Raw genomic sequence first — 23,850 nt, forward strand, 5'->3', positions numbered from 1 at the left:
GAGGAAGAGAGGGGGGAGGAGAGAGGGGAAGAAAGGAGAGAGAGAGGAAGAAGAGAGGAGAGAGGGGAAGAAAGGAGAGAGAGAGAGGAGGGAGAGAGAGGAAGAGGGGGAGAGAGAGGAGGGAGAGAGAGGAAGAGAGGGGGAGAGAGAGGAAGAGAGGGGGAGAGAGAGGAAGAGAGGGGGAAGAGAGGAAGAGAGAAACCAAGAACTCCTACCTGTTGGTACATGGGCTGTTGTCCTGGGCCCTGCATGTAGGGTTGTTGTGGGGGCATGTTGGGGTCCTGCCCAGGTAGGGCTGCCATCATACTCTGCATGGCGTAGGGTGGAGGGTAGGCCACGTAGGACATACCGTTAGTGGGAGGAGGCTGGGACATAGGGGGCAGAGACTGGGCCTGGGACATGGGGGGCAGAGACTGGGCCTGGGACACCACGTTCTGCTGAGAACGATGACAAGAAAACATTAACATTACAGACGTCACTAACAGATGATTTAAAGCCTACATGTAGAATGTATTATCACGTGGTTATAATAGATTATAACCACTAGTCATGAGCCGCTTGACTCCCTTTATAAACATCATCACATTATGATGCTAAATAAGGAGGAGGAGGAGGAGGAGGAGCCACGTTGAGCTTTGACTCCCTTTATAAACATCACATTATGATGCTAAATAAGGAAGAGGAGGAGGAGGAAGAGGAGGAGGAGCCACGTTGAGCTTTGACTCCCTTTATAAACATCACATTATGATGCTAAATAAGGAGGAGGAGGAGGAGGAAGAGGAGGAGGAGGAGCTTTGGAAAGTCAGTGAGGACCGGGACACAAAATGAAAGAGGGACATGAAACCTGAAGCCCATTTTAAAAGGAGTCCAGGTCAGTGGTACCGGAGCACCAGGTCCCAATGGAGAGTGCCAACTGTCATGAAGGAGGAATAATGGTGGCAACAGTATGAGGAAGGCCCTTTCCTGTTTCAGCATGACGTTGCCCCCGAGCACAAAGCCAGGTCCATACAGAAATGGTTTGTCGAGGTCGGTGTACCAAGAGGCTTCTTAACAGCTTCTACCACCAAGCCATAAGACTTCTGACCAGCTAATCAAAGGGCTACCCAGACCCTCTTTAACACTGCTGCTACTCTCTGTTTATGATCTATGTATAGTCACTTTAACTCTACCTACATGTACATATTACCTCAATTACCTCAACTAACCGTGCCCCCGCTCATTGACTGTACCAGTACCCCCTGTAGGTAGCCTCACTACTATTATTTTACTGCTGCTCTTTAATTATTTGTTACTTTTATTTTCTATTGTTTTACTTAACATTTAATTATTTTCTTAAAACTACATTGTTGGTTAAGGGCTTGTCAGTCAGCATTTCACTGTAAGGTCTCTACACCTGTTGGTTAAGGGCTTTAAATAAGCATTTCACTGTAAGGTCTCTACACCTGTTGGTTAAGGGCTTGTCAGTCAGCATTTCACTGTAAGGTCTCTACACCTGTTGGTTAAGGGCTTTAAATAAGCATTTCACTGTAAGGTCTCTACACCTGTTGGTTAAGGGCTTGTCAGTCAGCATTTCACTGTAAGGTCTCTACACCTGTTGGTTAAGGGCTTGTCAGTCAGCATTTCACTGTAAGGTCTCTACACCTGTTGGTTAAGGGCTTGTCAGTCAGCATTTCACTGTAAGGTCTCTACACCTGTTGGTTAAGGGCTTGTCAGTCAGCATTTCACTGTAAGGTCTCTACACCTGTTGGTTAAGGACTTGTCAGTCAGCATTTCACTGTAAGGTCTCTACACCTGTTGGTTAAGGGCTTGTCAGTCAGCATTTCACTGTAAGGTCTCTACACCTGTTGGTTAAGGGCTTTAAATAAGCATTTCACTGTAAGGTCTCTACACCTGTTGGTTAAGGGCTTGTCAGTCAGCATTTCACTGTAAGGTCTCTACACCTGTTGGTTAAGGGCTTTAAATAAGCAGGTTTACACTGTTGGTTGTAAGGTTCACTGCTTACACCTGTTGGTTAAGGGCTTTAAATAAGCATTTCACTGTAAGGTGCTTACACCTGTTGGTTAAGGGCTTTAAATAAGCATTACACTGTAAGGTGCTTACACCTGTTGGTTAAGGGCTTTAAATAAGCATTTCACTGTAAGGTCTCTACACCTGTTGGTTAAGGGCTTTAAATAAGCATTTCACTGTAAGGTCTCTACACCTGTTGGTTAAGGGCTTTAAATAAGCATTTCACTGTAAGGTCTCTACACCTGTTGGTTAAGGGCTTGTCAGTCAGCATTTCACTGTAAGGTCTCTACACCTGTTGGTTAAGGGCTTTAAATAAGCATTTCACTGTAAGGTCTCTACACCTGTTGGTTAAGGGCTTTAAATAAGCATTTCACTGTAAGGTCTCTACACCTGTTGGTTAAGGGCTTGTCAGTCAGCATTTCACTGTAAGGTCTCTACACCTGTTGGTTAAGGGCTTGTCAGTCAGCATTTCACTGTAAGGTCTCTACACCTGTTGGTTAAGGGCTTGTCAGTCAGCATTTCACTGTAAGGTCTCTACACCTGTTGGTTAAGGGCTTGTCAGTCAGCATTTCACTGTAAGGTCTCTACACCTGTTGGTTAAGGGCTTGTCAGTCAGCATTTCACTGTAAGGTCTCTACACCTGTTGGTTAAGGGCTTGTCAGTCAGCATTTCACTGTAAGGTCTCTACACCTGTTGGTTAAGGGCTTGTCAGTCAGCATTTCACTGTAAGGTCTCTACACCTGTTGGTTAAGGGCTTGTCAGTCAGCATTTCACTGTAAGGTCTCTACACCTGTTGGTTAAGGACTTGTCAGTCAGCATTTCACTGTAAGGTCTCTACACCTGTTGGTTAAGGGCTTGTCAGTCAGCATTTCACTGTAAGGTCTCTACACCTGTTGGTTAAGGACTTGTCAGTCAGCATTTCACTGTAAGGTCTCTACACCTGTTGGTTAAGGGCTTGTCAGTCAGCATTTCACTGTAAGGTCTCTACACCTGTTGGTTAAGGACTTGTCAGTCAGTATTTCACTGTAAGGTCTCTACACCTGTTGGTTAAGGACTTTCAGTCAGCATTTCACTGTAAGGTCTCTACACCTGTTGGTTAAGGGCTTGTCAGTCAGCATTTCACTGTAAGGTCTCTACACCTGTTGGTTAAGGACTTGTCAGTCAGCATTTCACTGTAAGGTCTCTACACCTGTTGGTTAAGGACTTTCAGTCAGCATTTCACTGTAAGGTCTCTACACCTGTTGGTTAAGGACTTGTCAGTCAGCATTTCACTGTAAGGTCTCTACACCTGTTGGTTAAGGACTTGTCAGTCAGCATTTCACTGTAAGGTCTCTACACCTGTTGGTTAAGGGCTTGTCAGTCAGCATTTCACTGTAAGGTCTCTACACCTGTTGGTTAAGGACTTGTCAGTCAGCATTTCACTGTTAAGGTCTCTCACACCTGTTGGTTAAGGGCTTGTCAGTCAGCATTTCACTGTAAGGTCTCTACACCTGTTGGTTAAGGACTTTCAGTCAGCATTTCACTGTAAGGTCTCTACACCTGTTGGTTAAGGGCTTGTCAGTCAGCATTTCACTGTAAGGTCTCTACACCTGTTGGTTAAGGGCTTGTCAGTCAGCATTTCACTGTAAGGTCTCTACACCTGTTGGTTAAGGGCTTTAAATAAGCATTTCACTGTAAGGTCTCTACACCTGTTGGTTAAGGGCTTGTCAGTCAGCATTTCACTGTAAGGTCTCTACACCTGTTGGTTAAGGGCTTTAAATAAGCATTTCACTGTAAGGTCTCTACACCTGTTGGTTAAGGGCTTGTCAGTCAGCATTTCACTGTAAGGTCTCTACACCTGTTGGTTAAGGGCTTGTCAGTCAGCATTTCACTGTAAGGTCTCTACACCTGTTGGTTAAGGGCTTTAAATAAGCATTTCACTGTAAGGTCTCTACACCTGTTGGTTAAGGGCTTTAAATAAGCATTTCACTGTAAGGTCTCTACACCTGTTGGTTAAGGGCTTTAAATAAGCATTTCACTGTAAGGTCTCTACACCTGTTGGTTAAGGGCTTGTCAGTCAGCATTTCACTGTAAGGTCTCTACACCTGTTGGTTAAGGGCTTTAAATAAGCATTTCACTGTAAGGTCTCTACACCTGTTGGTTAAGGGCTTGTCAGTCAGCATTTCACTGTAAGGTCTCTACACCTGTTGGTTAAGGGCTTTAAATAAGCATTTCACTGTAAGGTCTCTACACCTGTTGGTTAAGGACTTGTCAGTCAGCATTTCACTGTAAGGTCTCTACACCTGTTGGTTAAGGGCTTGTCAGTCAGCATTTCACTGTCAGGTCTCTACACCTGTTGGTTAAGGGCTTTAAATAAGCATTTCACTGTAAGGTCTCTACACCTGTTGGTTAAGGGCTTGTCAGTCAGCATTTCACTGTGGTTAAGGACTTGTCAGTCAGCATTTCACTGTAAGTCAGTCTCTACACCTGTTGGTTAAGGGCTTGTCAGTCAGCATTTCACTGTAAGGTCTCTACACCTGTTGGTTAAGGGCTTGTCAGTCAGCATTTCACTGTAAGGTCTCTACACCTGTTGGTTAAGGGCTTGTCAGTCAGCATTTCACTCAGCATTTAAGGTCTCTACACCTGTTGGTTAAGGGCTTGTCAGTCAGCATTTCACTGTAAGGTCTCTACACCTGTTGGTTAAGGACTTGTCAGTCAGCATTTCACTGTAAGGTCTCTACACCTGTTGGTTAAGGGCTTGTCAGTCAGCATTTCACTGTAAGGTCTCTACACCTGTTGGTTAAGGGCTTGTCAGTCAGCATTTCACTGTAAGGTCTCTACACCTGTTGGTTAAGGGCTTTAAATAAGCATTTCACTGTAAGGTCTCTACACCTGTTGGTTAAGGGCTTGTCAGTCAGCATTTCACTGTAAGGTCTACTACACCTGTTGGTTTCGGGCTCATGTGACAAACAGCATTTGATTTGATCTGACAGGTGTATTGCTGAGCCTCTCATTGGGACTTGACATCAGGCATTACATCATGTGGTTCACATTAAGGAGGAAACCTAGTTACCTAGACGACAAACTCAGCATGAGGAAGTCCACGAGCACGTTTCCATTTCAACACCAATAGTATTGTAACAGGCATGACACTCCCCCCTCTGTTCTCACCTGGTATCCCTGTGTGGGTGTGGGCTGGTAGTTAGAGTAGGCGGGGCTAGTAGTGGGCGGGGCCTGGCCAGGGGGTGCAGGCTGCCCATTGGTTCCTGCAGGCTGGTACATGTACATGTTGGGGTCTGGAGCAGGGAGGCAAACACAGTAGTCACGTTACAGAAGGTCAATGTACACAATATATACAGAAGTATGTGGACACCCCTTCAAATTAGTGGATTCAGCTATTTCAGCCACACCTGCTGCTGACAGGTGTATAAAATTGTGCACACAGCCATGTAATCTCCATAGACAAACATTGGCAGTAGAATGGCCTTACTGGAGAGCTCAGTGACTTTCAACATGGCACCATCATAGGATGCCACCTTTCCAACAAGTCAGTTGGTTACATTTCTGCCCTGCTAGAGTTTCCCCAGTCAACTGTAAGTGCTGTTATTGTGAAGTGGAAACGTCTAGGAGCTCAAGCTCACAGAACGGGAAAGCTGAGTGCTGAAGCATGTAAAAATCATCTATCCTCGATTGCAACACTCACTACCAAGTTCCAAACTGCCTCTGGAAGCAACGTCAGCACAAGAACTTGAAATGGGTTTCCATGGCCGAGCAGCCGCACACAAGACTAAGATCACCACGCTCAATGGGGTTGGAGGATGCCAGGAGAATGATAACAGGTCCAATGGATAGTACCAACTGTCATGAAGGAGGAAGTTTAGTGAAGGAGGAATAATGGCGGCAACAGTATGAGGAAGGCCCTTTCCAGTTTCAGCATGACAATGCCCCCGAGCACAAAGCCAGGTCCATACAGAAACTACCATGCTGGCCCCTAGACTAACTACCATGCTGGCCCCTAGACTAACTACCATGCTATTCAACAAGACATGCTGGCCCCTAGACTAACTACCATGCTGGCCCCCAGACTAACTACCATGCTGGCCCCCAGACTAACTACCATGCTATTCAACTAGACATCCCCAGACTAACTACCATGCTATTCAACTAGACATCCCCAGACTAACTACCATGCTATTCAACAAGACATGCTGGCCCCTAGACTAACTACCATGCTATTCAACTAGACATCCTGGCCCCCAGACTAACTACCATGCTATTCAACTAGACATGCTGGCCCCTAGACTAACTACCATGCTGGTCCCTAGACTAACTACCATGCTATTCAACTAGACATCCCCAGACTAACTACCATGCTATTCAACAAGACATGCTGGCCCCTAGACTAACTACCATGCTATTCAACTAGACATCCTGGCCCCCAGACAAACTACCATGCTATTCAACAAGACATGCTGGCCCCCAGACTAACTACTACCATGCTGGCCCCCAGACTAACTACCATGCTATTCAACAAGACATGCTGGCCCCTAGACTAACTACCATGCTATTCAACTAGACATCCCCAGACTAACTACCATGCTATTCAACAAGACATGCTGGCCCCTAGACTAACTACCATGCTGGCCCCTAGACTAACTACCATGCTGGCCCCCAGACTAACTACCATGCTATTCAACTAGACATGCTGGCCCCCAGACTAACTACCATGCTGGCCCCCAGACTAACTACCATGCTATTCAACAAGACATCCTGGCCCCCAGACTAACTACCATGCTATTCAACTAGACATGCTGGCCCCCAGACTAACTACCATGCTATTCAACAAGACATGCTGGCCCCTAGACTAACTACCATGCTGGCCCCTAGACTAACTACCATGCTGGCCCCTAGACTAACTACCATGCTGGCCCCCAGACTAACTACCATGCTGGCCCCCAGACTAACTACCATGCTGGCCCCCAGACTAACTACCATGCTGGCCCCCAGACTAACTACCATGCTGGCCCCCAGACTAACTACCATGCTGGTCCCTAGACTAACTACCATGCTATTCAACAAGACATCCCTAGACTAACTACCATGCTATTCAACAAGACATGCTGGCCCCTAGACTAACTACCATGCTATTCAACTAGACATGCTGGCCCCTAGACTAACTACCATGCTATTCAACTAGACATGCTGGCCCCTAGACTAACTACCATGCTATTCAACTAGACATGCTGGCCCCCAGACTAACTACCATGCTGGCCCCTAGACTAACTACCATGCTGGCCCCCAGACTAACTACCAAGACACAAACATTTGACTCATTGGGGTCTGTACTAACCTGGAGGCATGGCCTGGTACTGTCCTGGTCCAGGCTGGTTCATGTAGACGTTGTGCATGGGCGACCCCTCCACTGACCCTGAGGGGCTAAAGGTGCCTGGGTAACTGGGGGGTCCCCCCGGCTGCCCGTACACCACCCCTCCTGCCACGTTGGGGGGCAAAGACTGCATCTAGGGTGAAAAGGAGAGGAATTTACACAAGAGCTGGACAAAACGAACAGCCACTAAGGTAAACGCCAGGTGAAACTCCTGCAGCAACCATTTACACAGAACCTCTGTAGACTAACAGTGTCGTGACACGTCTTCCCCAAGGATCTGTTTAAAGACTAACTCCCCCGTGTGCCGGCCAGAGAGAAGGCCTCCCCGTGTGCCGGCCAGAGAGAAGGCCTCTACCCTGTGGGCATGGTATAGTATAGTGTCTACCTGTGGGCAGGGTATAGTATAGTGTCTACCTGTGGGCAGGGTAAAGTATAGTGTCTACCTGTGGGCATGGTATAGTATAGTGTCTACCTGTGGGTATGGTATAGTATAGTGTCTACCTGTGGGCATGGTATAGTATAGTGTCTACCTGTGGGCATGGTATAGTACAGTGTCTACCTGTGGGCATGGTATAGTATAGTGTCTACCTGTGGGCATGGTATAGTATAGTGTCTACCTGTTCGCATGGTATAGTGTCTACCTGTGGGTAGGGCTTGGTATAGTGTTTACCTGTGGGTAGGGCTTGGTATAGTGTTTACCTGTGGGTAGGGTATAGTATAGTGTCTACCTGTGGGTAGGGTATAGTATAGTGTCTACCTGTGGGTAGGGTATAGTATAGTGTCTACCTGTGGGTAGGGTATAGTATAGTGTCTACCTGTGGGTAGGATATAGTATAGTATAGTGTCTACCTGTGGGTAGGGTATAGTATAGTGTCTACCTGTGAGTAGGGTATAGTATAGTGTCTACCTGTGGGTAGGGTATAGTATAGTGTCTACCTGTGGGCATGGTATAGTATAGTGTCTACCTGTGGGTAGGGTATAGTATAGTGTCTACCTGTGGGCATGGTATAGTATAGTGTCTACCTGTGGGCAGGGTATAGTATAGTGTCTACCTGTGGGTAGGGTATAGTATAGTGTCTACCTGTGGGTAGGGTATGGTATAGTGTCTACCTGTGGGTAGGGTATGGTATAGTGTCTACCTGTGGGTAGGGTATAGTATAGTGTCTACCTGTGGGTAGGGTATGGTATAGTGTCTACCTGTGGGTAGGGTATAGTATAGTGTCTACCTGTGGGCATGGTATAGTATAGTGTCTACCTGTAGGTAGGGCTTGGTATAGTGTCTACCTGTGGGTAGGGCATGGTATAGTTCTACCTGTGGGTAGGGTATATAGTATTGTGTCTACCTGTGGGTAGGTTATAGTATAGTGTCTACCTGTGGGTAGGGTATTGTATAGTGTCTACCTGTGGGTAGGGTGTAGTGTAGTGTCTACCTGTGGGTAGGGTATAGTATAGTGTCTACCTGTGGGTAGGGTATTGTATAGTGTCTACCTGTGGGTAGGGTGTAGTGTAGTGTCTACCTGTGGGTAGGGCATGGGGAAGGCAGGCATCTGGGCTCTCATCTGGATGGTGTGTTTCTGTTGCTCCAGCCTCATCTGTCTCTCCTTCTCCTGCTCCTGGAGTCGCTGGATGGCCAGCTGACGCTGCATCTCTAGGTACTCCTGAAACAGTCACCACATCAGACACCACATCAGACACCACCTAACAGGCTGACGCTGCATCTCTAGGTACTCCTGAAACACAGTCACCACATCAGACACACTATCAGACACCATACACCTCATTTGGCCGCCTTTCGTTCCAGTACTCTGCTGCCTGTGACTGGAACGAATTGCAAAAATCGCTGAAGTTGGAGACTCTCCCTCACCAACTTCAAACATCAGCTATCTGAGCAGCTAACCGATCGCTGCAGCTGTACATAGTCTATTGGTAAATAGCCCACCCATTTTCACCTACCTCATCCCCATACTGTTTTTATTTATTTACTTTTCTGCTCTTTTGCACACCAATATCTCTACCTGTACATGACCATCTGATCATTTATCACTCCAGTGTTAATCTGCAAAATTGTAACTATTCGTCTACCTCCTCATGCCTTTTGCACACAATGTATATAGACTCCCCTTTTTTTCTACTGTGTTATTGACTTGTTAATTGTTTACTCCATGTGTAACTCTGTGTTGTCTGCTCACACTGCTATGCTTTATCTTGGCCAGGTCGCAGTTGTAAATGAGAACTTGTTCTCAACTAGCCTACCTGGTTAAATAAAGGTGAAATAAATTAAAAAATTAAAAAAATGTGACTAACCCCCTACTGCAGAACAACCCATACCTCATCATGTGACTAACCCCCTACTGGATAACAACCCATACCTCATCATGTGACTAACCCCCTACTGGATAACAACCCATCATGTGACTAACCCCTACTGCAGAACAACCCATACCTCATCATGTGACTAACCCCCTACTGCAGAACAACCCATACCTCATCATGTGACTAACCCCTACTGCAGAACAACCCATACCTCATCATGTGACTAACCCCTACTGCAGAACAACCCATACCTCATCATGTGACTAACCCCTACTGGATAACAACCCATACCTCATCATGTGACTAACCCCTACTGCAGAACAACCCATACCTCATCATGTGACTAACCCCCTAACAACCCATACCTCATCAACAACCCCCCATACCTCATCATGTGACTAACCCCTACTGCAGAACAACCCATACCTCATCATGTGACTAACCCCCTACCGGATAACAACCCATACCTCATCATGTGACTAACCCCTACTGCAGAACAACCCATACCTCATCATGTGACTAACCCCCTACTGCATAACAACCCATACCTCATCATGTGACTAACCCCCTACTGGATAACAACCCATACCTCATCATGTGACCAACCCCTACTGGATAACAACCCATACCTCATCATGTGACCAAATCCCTTCTGCAGAATAACCCCTACTGCATGAACAACCCATACCTCATCATGTGACTAACCCCCTACTGCATAACAACCCATACCTCATCATGTGACTGCATAACCCCCTCACTGACTAACCCCTACTGCAGAACAACCCATACCTCATCATGTGACTAACCCCTACTGCATGACAACCCATACCTCATCATGTGACTAACCCCTACTGCAGACAACCCATACCTCATCATGTGACTAACCCCTACTGCAGAACAACCCATACCTCATGTGACTAACCCCTACGGATAACAACCCATACCTCATCATGTGACTAACCCCCCCAGAACAACCCATACCTCATCATGTGACTAACCCCTACTGCAGAACAACCCATACCTCATCATGTGACTAACCCCTTACCGGATAACAACCCATACCTCATCATGTGACTAACCCCTACTGCAGAACAACCCATACCTCATCATGTGACCAACAGACCCTACTGGAGCACCCCTCCTAAACAGACAACCCATACCTCATCATGTGACTAACCTCATCTATAACATAGCACCCCCTAACATGACAACCCATACTTCATCATGTGACTAACCAGCCCTACTACAGAACAACCCATACCTCATCATGCACCCCCCTACTGAAACAGACTCCCATACCTAACCCCTACTGGATAACAACCCATACCTCATGTGACTAACCCCCATACCTCATGGATAACAACTCCCAGCCCTGTTTTATCATAACATAGCACCCTCCTAAACAGACATCAGCCCTGATCTGACCTAAACAGACTCCCAGCCCTGTTGTTCCCCAGGGACAGACTCCCACGTTTTATCTATAACTGCACTAAACAGACTCCCAGCCCCTGTTCCTCAGTTGTCACCTGGTATTATCTATAACATAGCACCCGTCCTAAACAGACTCCCAGCCCTGTTGTTATCTATAACATAGCACCCTCTCTAAACAGACTCCCAGCCCTGTTGTTATCTATAACATAGCACCCCTCCTAAACAGACTCCCAGCCCTGTTGTTCCCCAGTCTGTCACCTGTTATTATCTATAACATAGCACCCCTCCTAAACAGACTCCCAGCCCTGTTATTATCTATAACATAGCACCCCTCCTAAACAGACTCCCAGACTCCCTAAACAGACTCCCAGCCCTGTTATTATCTATAACATAGCCTGTTGTTCCCCATTCTGTCACCTGTTATTATAACATAGCACCTCTCCTAAACAGACTCCCAGCCCCGTTATTCCCCAGTTCTGTCACCTGTTTCTTCTGTCTCATGATCTCTAGTTTCTGGGCCAGCTGGATCTGTCTCTGTCTCTCCGCCTCCTCGGCAGCACGACGCAGCTTCTCTCTGTGCTCGTCTCGTAGGGCGTTCAGGGCGGCTCTCGCATCACGCACCTGGGCCAGCTTGTCCTGCAGACCCTCGTAGTACACTGGCAGACAGACATGGAGATGTTTCGTTCGTGGTTAAACGGTACAGGACCAAGACAACAAACATGGTAAACCAACAAGCAGACAGACATGGAGATGTTTAGTTGTACAGTTTAACCACTGTCTAGGACCAAGAAAACAAACATGATAAACCAACAAGCAGACAGACATGGAGATGTTTAGTTAGTGGTTAAACTGTACAGGACCAAGACAACAAACATGATAAACCAACAAGCAGACAGACATGGAGATGTTCAGTTAGTGGTTAAACTGTACAGGACCAAGACAACAAACATGATAAACCAACAAGCAGACAGACATGGAGATGTTCAGTTAGTGGTTAAACTGTACAGGACCAAGACAACAAACATGATAAACCAACAAGCAGACAGACATGGAGATGTTCAGTTAGTGGTTAAACTGTACAGGACCAAGACAACAAACATGATAAACCAACAAGCAGACAGACATGGAGATGTTCAGTTAGTGGTTAAACTGTACAGGACCAAGACAACAAACAGGATAAACCAACAAGCAGACAGACATGGAGATGTTCAGTTAGTGGTTAAACTGTACAGGACCAAGACAACAAACATGATAAACCAACAAGCAGACAGACATGGAGATGTTCAGTTAGTGGTTAAACTGTACAGGACCAAGACAACAAACAGGATAAACCAACAAGCAGACAGACATGGAGATGTTCAGTTAGTGGTTAAACTGTACAGGACCAAGACAACAAACAGGATAAACCAACAAGCAGACAGACATGGAGATGTTCAGTTAGTGGTTAAACTGTACAGGACCAAGACAACAAACATGATAAACCAACAAGCAGACAGACATGGAGATGTTCAGTTAGTGGTTAAACTGTACAGGACCAAGACAACAAACATGATAAACCAACAAGCAGACAGACATGGAGATGTTCAGTTAGTGGTTAAACTGTACAGGACCAAGACAACAAACATGATAAACCAACAAGCAGACAGACATGGAGATGTTCAGTTAGTGGTTAAACTGTACAGGACCAAGACAACAAACATGATAAACCAACAAGCAGACAGACATGGAGATGTTCAGTTTGGTTAAACTGTACAGGACCAAGACAATTGATAAACCAACAAGCAGACAGACATGGCCATGTTATAGGTTAAACTGATTGAGACATAAGACAACAAACATGATAAACCAACAAGCAGACAAACATGGAGAATGTTAGTTTTTAAACATGCATTGCAGACAAAGCGTGATCAGATTGAATCAAGCTTCAGAGAACATAAACAAACACTGAAAAACAACATGATAAACCAACAAGCAGACAGACATGGAGATGTTCAGTTAGTGGTTAAACTGTACAGAACCAAGACACACAAACATGATAAACCAACAAGCAGACAGACATGGTTAAACTGTACAGGACCAAGACAACAAACATGATAAACCAACAAGCAGACAGACATGCTGGTTTGAGCACACTGAACCAGGACCAAGACAACACACACATAAACCAACAAGCCACACACATGGAGAACCAGTTTCTGGTTACAACTGTACAGGACCAAGACAACAAACACACAAACAACACACACACACACTCAGAACCACCCCCCCAGCACACACACACTCATTGAACCAATCACAGATTTGGACAACAAACACTATAGAAACACACACACACATTGTTTACAGAACCACCCCCCCCACACACACACACTCAGAACCCCCCCCCCACACACACATCAGATTGAATCCCGGCCCCCCCCACACACACACTCAGAACCACCCCCCCACACACACACTCAGAACCCCCCCCCACACACACACTCAGAACCACCCCCCCACACACACACTCAGAACCACCCCCCACACACACACACACTCAGAACCACCCCCCCACACACACTCAGAACCACCCCCCACACACACACACTCAGAACCACCCCCCCCCCACACACACACTCAGAACCCCCCCACACACACACACTCAGAACCCCCCCACACACACACACACTCAGAACCACCCCCCACACACACACACTCAGAACCACCCCCCCCCCACACACACACTCAGAACCACCCCCCCACACACACACACTCAGAACCACCCCCCCACACACACACACTCAGAACCACCCCCCCCCCACACACACACACACTCAGAACCACCCCAGAACCACACACACACACTCAGAACCACCCCCCACACACAGAACACACACTCAGAACCACCCCCCCACACACACACACACACTCAGAACCACCCCCCCCACACACACTCAGAACCACCCCCACACACACACTCAGAACCACCCCCCACACACACACTCAGAACCACCCCCACACCACACACTCAGAACCACCCCCCCACACACACAGAACCACCCCCCCCCACACACACAGAACCACACACACAGAACCCCCCCACACACACAGAACCACCCCCACACACACAGAACCACCCCCCCCCCCCCACACACACAGAACCACCCCCCCCCACACACACACAGAACCACCCCCCACACACACTCAGAACCAAATCTCCCCCTAACTCACGTCTCTTCTCGTCCAGCTGATTGAGGATGTCCAGTAGCTGGGGGTGCATGGTGTTGATGGACTGGAAGAGGGAGAGCACGGCGCTGTCGTTGGTGATGCTGCGACCGCGCATGTGGTTACTCTTCATACGGTTCAGGAAGGTGGTGACCGCGTTCTGCAGAGCCTTCAGGAACGCATCGTGGTTCTCCTCCGACTCACCGTTCTGATACTGCTGCTGGGGGTGGGGAAGAGGAGGAGAGGAGAAAGGGAGGACGAGGAGGAGAGGAGAGGAGGAGGGAAGAGGAGAGGAGAAAGGAAGGAAGAGGAGAGGAGAAAAGGAAGGAAGAGGAGAGGAGAAAGGAAGGAAGAGGAGAGGAGAAAAGGAAGAGGAGAAAGGAAGGAAGAGGAGAGGAGAAAGGAAGGAAGAGGAGAGGAGAAAGGAAGGAAGAGGAGAAAGGAAGGCGAGAGGAGAAAGGGAGGAAGAGGAGAGGAGAAAGGGAGGAAGGCGAGGAGAGGAGAAAGGGAGGAAGAGGAGAGGAGAAAGGGAGGAAGAGGAGAGGAGAAAGGGAGGAAGAGAAAGGAGAGGCGGGAAAGTCAATCAGCAGGAACAAACAGCTAATGACAAAGAGCATGTAGTCATTTCTAATCTACATCTACTTCAATCTCTGCTGCTCTGCATGAATTTTCACCTGAACGAATAAGAAAACCCGTTAGTCTTCCATCTCTCACAACACAGCAGTGTACCACTAACCTCCACTATGTTGACTGGAGGAGGGGCCATGACGACTGGTGCTGGGAGTGGTGCCACCGTTTCCACTGGCTGGGGCTGGCTGATTGGCAGGGGCTCAGTAGCCAATGGTACGGGGGCAGGGGCAGAGGGGGTGGGACTCTTGCGTGCCTCTTCCTGTTTCTTCTCCCAGTACGTTCTGTTCAGGTAGCGAGCCAACTGGAGAGAAGACCATTATAGTTCAGGAATGTCCTCTCAACCAAAACATGACTAGACATACTGACCTGGGACCAGTTTCCCAAACACATAAAGATCGCCTTCAGCAGTAAGATCATACATCCATAGGTGAGCAATGGACAACCAGTGATTTAGTAATCACCTTTATGTTTCTGGGAAACTCACCCCAGTATGTAGTTCATTTACACTATAGTGCAGTCTGAGCTGTAAATGTAACTGTATCAAATGAGACTTAATTCTAGACAGCTCAGAGACAGCACAGAGACAGCTCAGTAGACAGCTCAGTAGACAGCTCAGAGACAGCACAGACACAGCTCAGTAGACAACACAGAGACAGCTCAGTAGACAGCTCAGTAGACAAAACAGAGACAGCTCAGTAGACAGCTCAGAGACAGCACAGAGACAGCTCAGAGACAGCTCAGAGACAGCTCAGAGACAGCTCAGAGACAGCTCAGAGACAGCTCAGAGACAGCTCAGAGACAGCACAGAGACAGCTCAGTAGACAGCACAGAGACAGCTCAGTAGACAGCTCAGTAGACAGCTCAGTAGACAGCTCAGAGACAGCACAGAGACAGCTCAGAGACAGCTCAGAGACAGCTCAGAGACAGCTCAGAGACAGCTCAGAGACAGCACAGAGACAGCACAGAGACAGCTCAGACAGACAGTAGACAGCACAGAGACAGCTCAGTAGACAGCACAGAGACAGCTCAGTAGACAGCTCAGTAGACAGCTCAGAGACAGCTCAGTAGACAGCACAGAGACAGCTCAGTAGACAGCACAGAGACAGCTCAGTAGACAGCACAGAGACAGCTCAGTAGACAGCACAGAGACAGCACAGAGACAGCACAGAGACAGCACAGAGACAGCTCAGACAGACAGACAGCTCAGTAGACAGCTCAGTAGACAGCACAGAGACAGCTCAGTAGACAGACACAGCTCAGTAGACAGCACAGAGACAGCAGAGACAGTAGACAGCTCAGTAGACAGCTCAGTAGACAGCTCAGTAGACAGCTCATTAGACAGCTCATTAGACAGCTCATTAGACAGCTCAGGAGGCAGCTCAGGAGGCAGCTCAGGAGGCAGCTCAGGAGGAGCTCAGGAGGCAGCTCAGGAGGCAGCTCAGGAGGCAGCTCAGGAGGCAGCTCAGGAGACAGCTCAGGAGACAGCTCAGGAGACAGCTCAGGAGACAGCTCAGGAGACAGCTCAGGAGACAGCTCAGGAGACAGCTCAGGAGACAGCACTGAAGACAACTCAGTAGACAGCTCAGTAGACAGCACAGAGACAGCACAGAGACAGCTCAGAGACAACTCAGAGACAGCTCAGTAGACAGCTCAGAGACAGCTCAGTAGACAGCTCAGAGACAGCTCAGAGACAACTCAGAGACAACTCAGAGACAACTCAGAGACAACTCAGAGACAACTCAGTAGACAGCTCAGAGACAGCACAGAGACAGCACAGAGACAGCTCATAGACAACTCATAGACAACTCAGTAGGCAGCTCATTAGACAGCTCAGAGACAGCACAGAGACAGCACAGAGACAGCTCAGAGACAGCTCAGTAGACAGCACAGAGACAGCTCAGTAGACAGCTCAGTAGACAGCTCAGTAGACAGCTCAGTAGACAGCTCAGAGACAGCTCAGAGACAGCTCAGAGACAGCACAGAGACAGCACAGAGACAGCACAGAGACAGCTCAGAGACAGCTCAGTAGACAGCTCAGTAGACAGCTCACAGAGACAGCTCAGAGACAGCTCAGAGACAGCTCAGAGACAGCTCAGTAGACAGCTCAGAGACAGCTCAGAGACAGCACAGAGACAGCACAGAGACAGCACAGAGACAGCACAGAGACAGCTCATAGACAACTCAGTAGACAGCTCAGTAGACAGCTCAGTAGACAGCTCAGACAGCTCAGTAGACAGCTCAGAGACAGCTCAGAGACAGCTCAGTAGACAGCTCAGAGACAGCTCAGGGACAGCTCAAGAGTGTCAGAGTTGACATGTGTCTTACCTCAGGGTCGACATCTTCAGCTGAGGGAGCAGATGAGTTCTGTGGAGAACACACACATTATACATCACAACAGAGCCCATACATGGTTAAGTCCCTGCATAGTAATTACAGGTGCATGGGCCCCCGGCATAGTAATTACAGGTGCATGGGCCCCCGGCATAGTAATTACAGGTGCATGGGCCCCCGGCATAGTAATTACAGGTGCATGGGCCCCGGCATAGTAATTACAGGTGCATGGGCCCCGGCATAGTAATTACAGGTGCATGGGCCCCGGCATAGTAATTACAGGTGCATGGGCCCCGGCATAGTAATTTCAGGTGCATGGGCCCCGGCATAGTAATTACAGGTGCATGGGCCCCGGCATAGTAATTACAGGCATGGACCCCGGCATAGTAATTACAGGTGGGCCCCCTGCATAGTAATTACAGGTGTATGGCCCCCAGCATAGTAATTACAGGTGCATGGGCCCCAGCATAGTAATTACAGGTGCATGGGCCCCCTGCATAGTAATTACAGGTGTATAGGCCCCGGCATAGTAATTACAGGTGTATAGGCCCCCTGCATAGTAATTACAGGTGTATAGTGGTACTTGAATATACACGTTACCATAACAACACAGAGACAGAGTACATGTCTCATTCACCTCTTGACCAACTAGGTGGTTATTGTAAAAGATGACTTAGGGGTCTAAAGAAATATTTAGATAAAAAAGATGTGCAGCAGTTCAGTATAATATGGAGCCGTCATAATGTACCAGTTACCAAGTACCACTTCACAAGACACCGAGTGGGGCTTAGTGAAGAAAACAGAGTACATCTATAGAGAGAGAGGATGGTGTGAACACAGAGTACATCTATAGAGAGAGAGGATGGTGTGAACACAGAGTACATCTATAGAGAGAGAGGATGGTGTGAACACAGAGTACATCTAGAGAGAGAGAGGATGGTGTGAACACAGAGTACATCTAGAGAGAGAGAGGATGGTGTGAACACAGAGTACATCACAGAGTACAGAGAGAGGATGGTGTGAACACAGAGTACATCTAGAGAGAGAGAGGATAGAGAGAGACAGATGGTGTGAACACAGAGTACATCTAGAGAGAGAGAGGATGGTGTGAACACAGAGTACATCTATAGAGAGAGAGGATGGTGTGAACACAGAGTACATCTATAGAGAGAGAGGATGGTGTGACACAGAGTACATCTATAGAGAGAGAGGATGGTGTGACACAGAGTACATCTATAGAGAGAGAGGATGGTGTGAACACAGAGTACATCTATAGAGAGAGAGGATGGTGTGACACAGAGTACATCTATAGAGAGAGAGGATGGTGTGACACAGAGTACATCTATAGAGAGAGAGGATGGTGTGAACACAGAGTACATCTATAGAGAGAGAGAGGATGGTGTGAACACAGAGTACATCTATAGAGAGAGAGGAGAACACAGAGAGAGGATGGTGTGAACACAGAGTACATCTATAGAGAGAGAGGATGGTGTGAACACAGAGTACATCTATAGAGAGAGAGGATGTGAACACAGAGTACATCAGAGTACATCTAGAGAGAGGATGGTGTGAACACAGAGTACATCTATAGAGGATGGTGTGAACACAGAGTACATCTATAACACAGAGTACATCTATCTAGAGAGAGAGAGGATGGTGTGAACACAGAGTACATCTATAGAGAGAGAGGATGGTGAACACAGAGTACATCTAGAGAGAGAGAGGATGGTGTGAACACAGAGTACATCTAGAGAGAGAGAGGATGGTGTGAACACAGAGTACATCTAGAGAGAGAGAGGATGGTGTGAACACAGAGTACATCTAGAGAGAGAGAGAGGATGGTGTGAACACAGAGTACATCTAGAGAGAGAGAGGATGGTGTGAACACAGAGTACATCTAGAGAGAGAGAGGATGGTGTGAACACAGAGTACATCTAGAGAGAGAGAGGATGGTGTGAACACAGAGTACATCTAGAGAGAGAGAGGATGGTGTGACAGAGTACATCTAGAGAGAGAGGATGGTGTGACAGAGTACATCTAGAGAGAGAGAGGATGGTGTGAACACAGAGTACATCTAGAGAGAGAGAGGATGGTGTGAACACAGAGTACATCTATAGAGAGAGAGAGGATGGTGTGAACACAGAGTACATAGAGGATGGTGTGAACACAGAGTACATCTAGAGAGAGGATGGTGTGAACACAGAGTACATCTATAGAGAGAGAGGATGGTGTGAACACAGAGTACATCTAGAGAGAGAGGATGGTGTGAACACAGAGTACATCTAGAGAGAGAGGATGGTGTGAACACAGAGTACATCTAGAGAGAGAGGATGGTGTGAACACAGAGTACATCTATAGAGAGAGAGGATGGTGTGAACACAGAGTACATCTAGAGTACATCTAGAGAGAGGATGGTGTGAACACAGAGTACATCTAGAGAGAGAGAGGATGGTGTGAACACAGAGTACATCTATAGAGAGAGAGGATGGTGTGAGTACATCAGAGTACATCTATAGAGAGAGAGGATGGTGTGAACACAGAGAGAGAGAGAGGATGGTGTGAACACAGAGTACATCTAGAGAGAGAGAGGATGGTGTGAACACAGAGTACATCTAGAGAGAGAGAGGATGGTGTGACACAGAGTACATCTAGAGAGAGAGGATGGTGTGAACACAGAGTACATCTATAGAGAGAGAGGATGGAGTGGATGGTGTGAACACAGAGTACATCTATAGAGAGAGAGAGGATGGTGTGAACACAGAGTACATCTAGAGAGAGAGAGGATGGTGTGTACACACAGAGTACATCAGAGTAGAGAGAGAGGATGGTGTGAACACAGAGTACATCTATAGAGAGAGAGGATGGTGTGAACACAGAGTACATCTATAGAGAGAGAGGATGGTGTGAACACAGAGTACATCTATAGAGAGAGAGGATGGTGTGAACACAGAGTACATCTAGAGAGAGAGGATGGTGTGAACACAGAGTACATGGAGGATGGTGTGAACACAGAGTACATCTAGAGAGAGAGAGAGAGGATGGTGTGAACACAGAGTACATCTAGAGAGAGAGAGGATGGTGTGAACACAGAGTACATCTGACAGAGTACATCTATAGAGAGAGAGAGAGAGGATGGTGTGACACAGAGTACATCTAGAGAGAGAGGATGGTGTTAACACAGAGTACATCTAGAGAGAGAGAGGATGGTGTGAACACAGAGTACATCATCTATCTAGAGAGAGAGGATGGTGTGACACAGAGTACATCTAGAGAGAGAGAGAGGATGGTGTGAACACAGAGTACATCTATAGAGAGAGAGGATGGTGTGACACAGAGTACATCTATAGAGAGAGAGGATGGTGTGAACACAGAGTACATCTAGAGAGAGAGAGGATGGTGTGAACACAGAGTACATCTATAGAGAGAGAGGATGGTGTGAACACAGAGTACATCTAGAGAGAGAGGATGGTGTGAACACAGAGTACATCTAGAGAGAGAGAGGATGGTGTGAACACAGAGTACATCTATAGAGAGAGAGGATGGTGTGAACACAGAGTACATCTATAGAGAGAGGAGAGTGTGAGAGGATGGTGTGAACACAGAGTACATCTATAGAGAGAGAGGATGGTGTGAACACAGAGTACATCTAGAGAGAGAGGATGGTGTGAACACAGAGTACATCTATAGAGAGAGAGGATAGAGAGAGAGAGGGTGTGAACACAGAGTACATCTATAGAGAGAGAGGATGGTGTGAACACAGAGTACATCTAGAGAGAGAGAGGATGGTGTGAACACACAGAGTACATCTATAGAGAGAGAGAGGATGGTGTGAACACAGAGTACATCTATAGAGAGAGAGGAGGGTGTGAGTACACAGAGTACATCTATAGAGAGAGAGAGGATGGTGTGACACAGAGTACATCAGAGTACATCTATAGAGAGAGAGAGAGAGGATGGTGTGAACACAGAGTACATCTATAGAGAGAGAGGATGGTGTGAACACAGAGTACATCTAGAGAGAGAGAGGATGGTGTGAACACAGAGTACATCTATAGAGAGAGAGAGGATGGTGTGAACACAGAGTACATCTATAGAGAGAGAGGATGGTGTGAACACAGAGTACATCTATAGAGAGAGAGAGGATGGTGTGAACACAGAGTACATCTATAGAGAGAGAGGATGGTGTGAACACAGAGTACATCTATAGAGAGAGAGGATGGTGTGAACACAGAGTACATCTATAGAGAGAGAGGAGAGAGAGAGAGGATGGTGTGAACACAGAGTACATCTATAGAGAGAGAGGATGGTGTGAACACAGAGTACATCTAGAGGATGGAGTCACAGAGGATGGTGTGAACACAGAGTACATCTATAGAGAGAGAGGATGGAGTCACAGAGTACATCTATAGAGAGAGAGAGGATGGTGTGAACACAGAGTACATCTAGAGAGAGAGAGGATGGTGTGAACACAGAGTACATCTATAGAGAGAGAGGATGGTGTTACATCACAGAGTACATCAGAGTACATCTAGAGAGAGAGAGGATGGTGTGAACACAGAGTACATCTATAGAGAGAGAGGATGGTGTGACACAGAGTACATCTATAGAGAGAGAGGATGGTGTGAACACAGAGTACATCTATAGAGAGAGAGAGAGGATGGTGTGAACACAGAGTACATCTATAGAGAGAGAGGATGGTGTTGATCACAGAGTACATGGTGTGACACAGAGTACATCTAGAGAGAGAGAGGATGGTGTGAACACAGAGTACATCTATAGAGAGAGAGAGAGAGGATGGTGTGAACACAGAGTACATCTATAGAGAGAGAGGATGGTGTGAACACAGAGTACATCTATAGAGAGAGAGAGGATGGTGAACACAGAGTACATCAGAGTACATCTATAGAGAGAGAGGATGGATGTGAACACAGAGTACATCTATAGAGAGAGAGGATGGTGTGAACACAGAGTACATCTATAGAGAGAGAGAGATGGTTTACACAGAGAGAGAGAGAGAGAGAGGATGGTGTGAACACAGAGTACATCTAGAGAGGATGGTGTGAACACAGAGAGAGAGAGAGAGGATGGTGTGAACACAGAGTACATCTATAGAGAGAGAGAGAGAGAGGATGGTGTGAACACAGAGTACATCTATAGAGAGAGAGAGGATGGTGTGACACAGAGTACATCTATAGAGAGAGAGAGGATGGTGTGACACAGAGTACATCTATAGAGAGAGAGGATGGTGTGACACAGAGTACATCTAGAGAGAGAGAGGATGGTGTGAACACAGAGTACATCTATAGAGAGAGAGAGAGGATGGTGTGACACAGAGTACATCTATAGAGAGAGAGGATGGAGTTTATCACAGAGTACATCTATAGAGAGAGAGGATGGAGGGAGTGGATGAGAGTAAGTCTTACCACAGGAGAGGAGTAGAGTGAGTTGACGGGCGGGGCTGAGGAGGTGACTGGGGCGGGGTCAGCTTTGGGGTAGACCCCGTACGAGTTCTTCTGTCTCTGTAGACACACAACATGTATCAGTGTCTTTCCATTCCCACTGTGGAGCTACAGTCCCGTGATTTATATACAGCACTACCCACCATCCTCTCCTTCTCCTCAGCCTCGCTCTGTGATAGGGCGATGGCCAGCTGAAGCTCCTCCTCCTCCTGCAGGGCCGCCTCGTCCCGTTTGGGGGGCACCTGGTGAGACAGGGAAGAGAGATGAGACCCACAGGGGAGGGAGGCCCGGAGGGGAGAGGGCCAGGGAGGAGAGAGGACCAGGGAGGAACAGGAAGGCCCACACGGGAAAGGGCCAGGGAGGAGAGAGGACCAGGGAGGCCCCCAGGGGAAAGGGCCAGGGAGGAGAGAGGACCAGGGAGGCCCCCAGGGGAAAGGGCCAGGGAGGAGAGAGGACCAGGGAGGCCCCCAGGGGAAAGGGCCAGGGAGGAGAGAGGACCAGGGAGGGGAAGGTTAGAGGAGAAACACCAGGGAGGGGAAGGTTAGAGGAGAAACACCAGGGAAGGTAAAGCAGGGTGGGCATTGGGTAATAAGCCAAGCCAATGGCTGCGTTCCAGGTGGTCTTCAATGCAGTTGTGCTTCACTTCTCAGAATATTACTTTTTATCATATTGTTGCGGTTCCAGGATTGATGGTTAACTTTAAAACAGTCCGACAGACGTTGTGAGATCTGATCATCAGAGGGAACACTGCTGCCGCCTCGCTCTCCAACCAAGGGGCATGAATTGAGGAGCAGCCTCACTGCAACCCCAGACAACCTGGAACCCCAGACAACCTGGAACCCCAGACAACCTGGAACCCCAGACAACCTGGAACCCCAGACAACCTGGAACCCCACTGCGGTCAAGGAGGCAGGGAGAGTTGGGAGAAACGGGAGACAGCAGCTGGGCCTGATAAGAATCTAATAACAAAGACTAGTTTTCTGTGTGTTCGAAGGGGGGAGGGAGATGATTGGTGATCATTGGGAATCATTTTACCACATCAAACTACAACCCCCCCCACAAAAAAAAGCTCATCAAACTACAACTCCCACGTTGTAGTTTATGACATGT

The 23,850-nt window shown here is 47.5% G+C and overlaps 1 protein-coding gene across 1 annotated transcript in view; it reads right to left on the reverse strand.

Annotated features, from left to right (window-relative positions):
• hgs (hepatocyte growth factor-regulated tyrosine kinase substrate) overlaps positions 1–23,850 on the reverse strand; it is a 36,316-nt gene that overhangs the window by 920 nt on the left and 11,546 nt on the right. The window contains 10 exon segments of the mRNA XM_042317590.1: positions 216–434; positions 5,158–5,282; positions 7,337–7,505; positions 8,890–9,030; positions 11,600–11,772; positions 14,327–14,537; positions 15,057–15,251; positions 17,276–17,314; positions 22,705–22,800; positions 22,884–22,982. Coding sequence (XP_042173524.1) covers positions 216–434; positions 5,158–5,282; positions 7,337–7,505; positions 8,890–9,030; positions 11,600–11,772; positions 14,327–14,537; positions 15,057–15,251; positions 17,276–17,314; positions 22,705–22,800; positions 22,884–22,982 — 1,467 coding nt within the window.

This window comes from Oncorhynchus tshawytscha, unplaced genomic scaffold, assembly GCF_018296145.1.
Source record: "Oncorhynchus tshawytscha isolate Ot180627B unplaced genomic scaffold, Otsh_v2.0 Un_contig_956_pilon_pilon, whole genome shotgun sequence".
Lineage (NCBI taxonomy): Eukaryota > Metazoa > Chordata > Actinopteri > Salmoniformes > Salmonidae > Oncorhynchus > Oncorhynchus tshawytscha.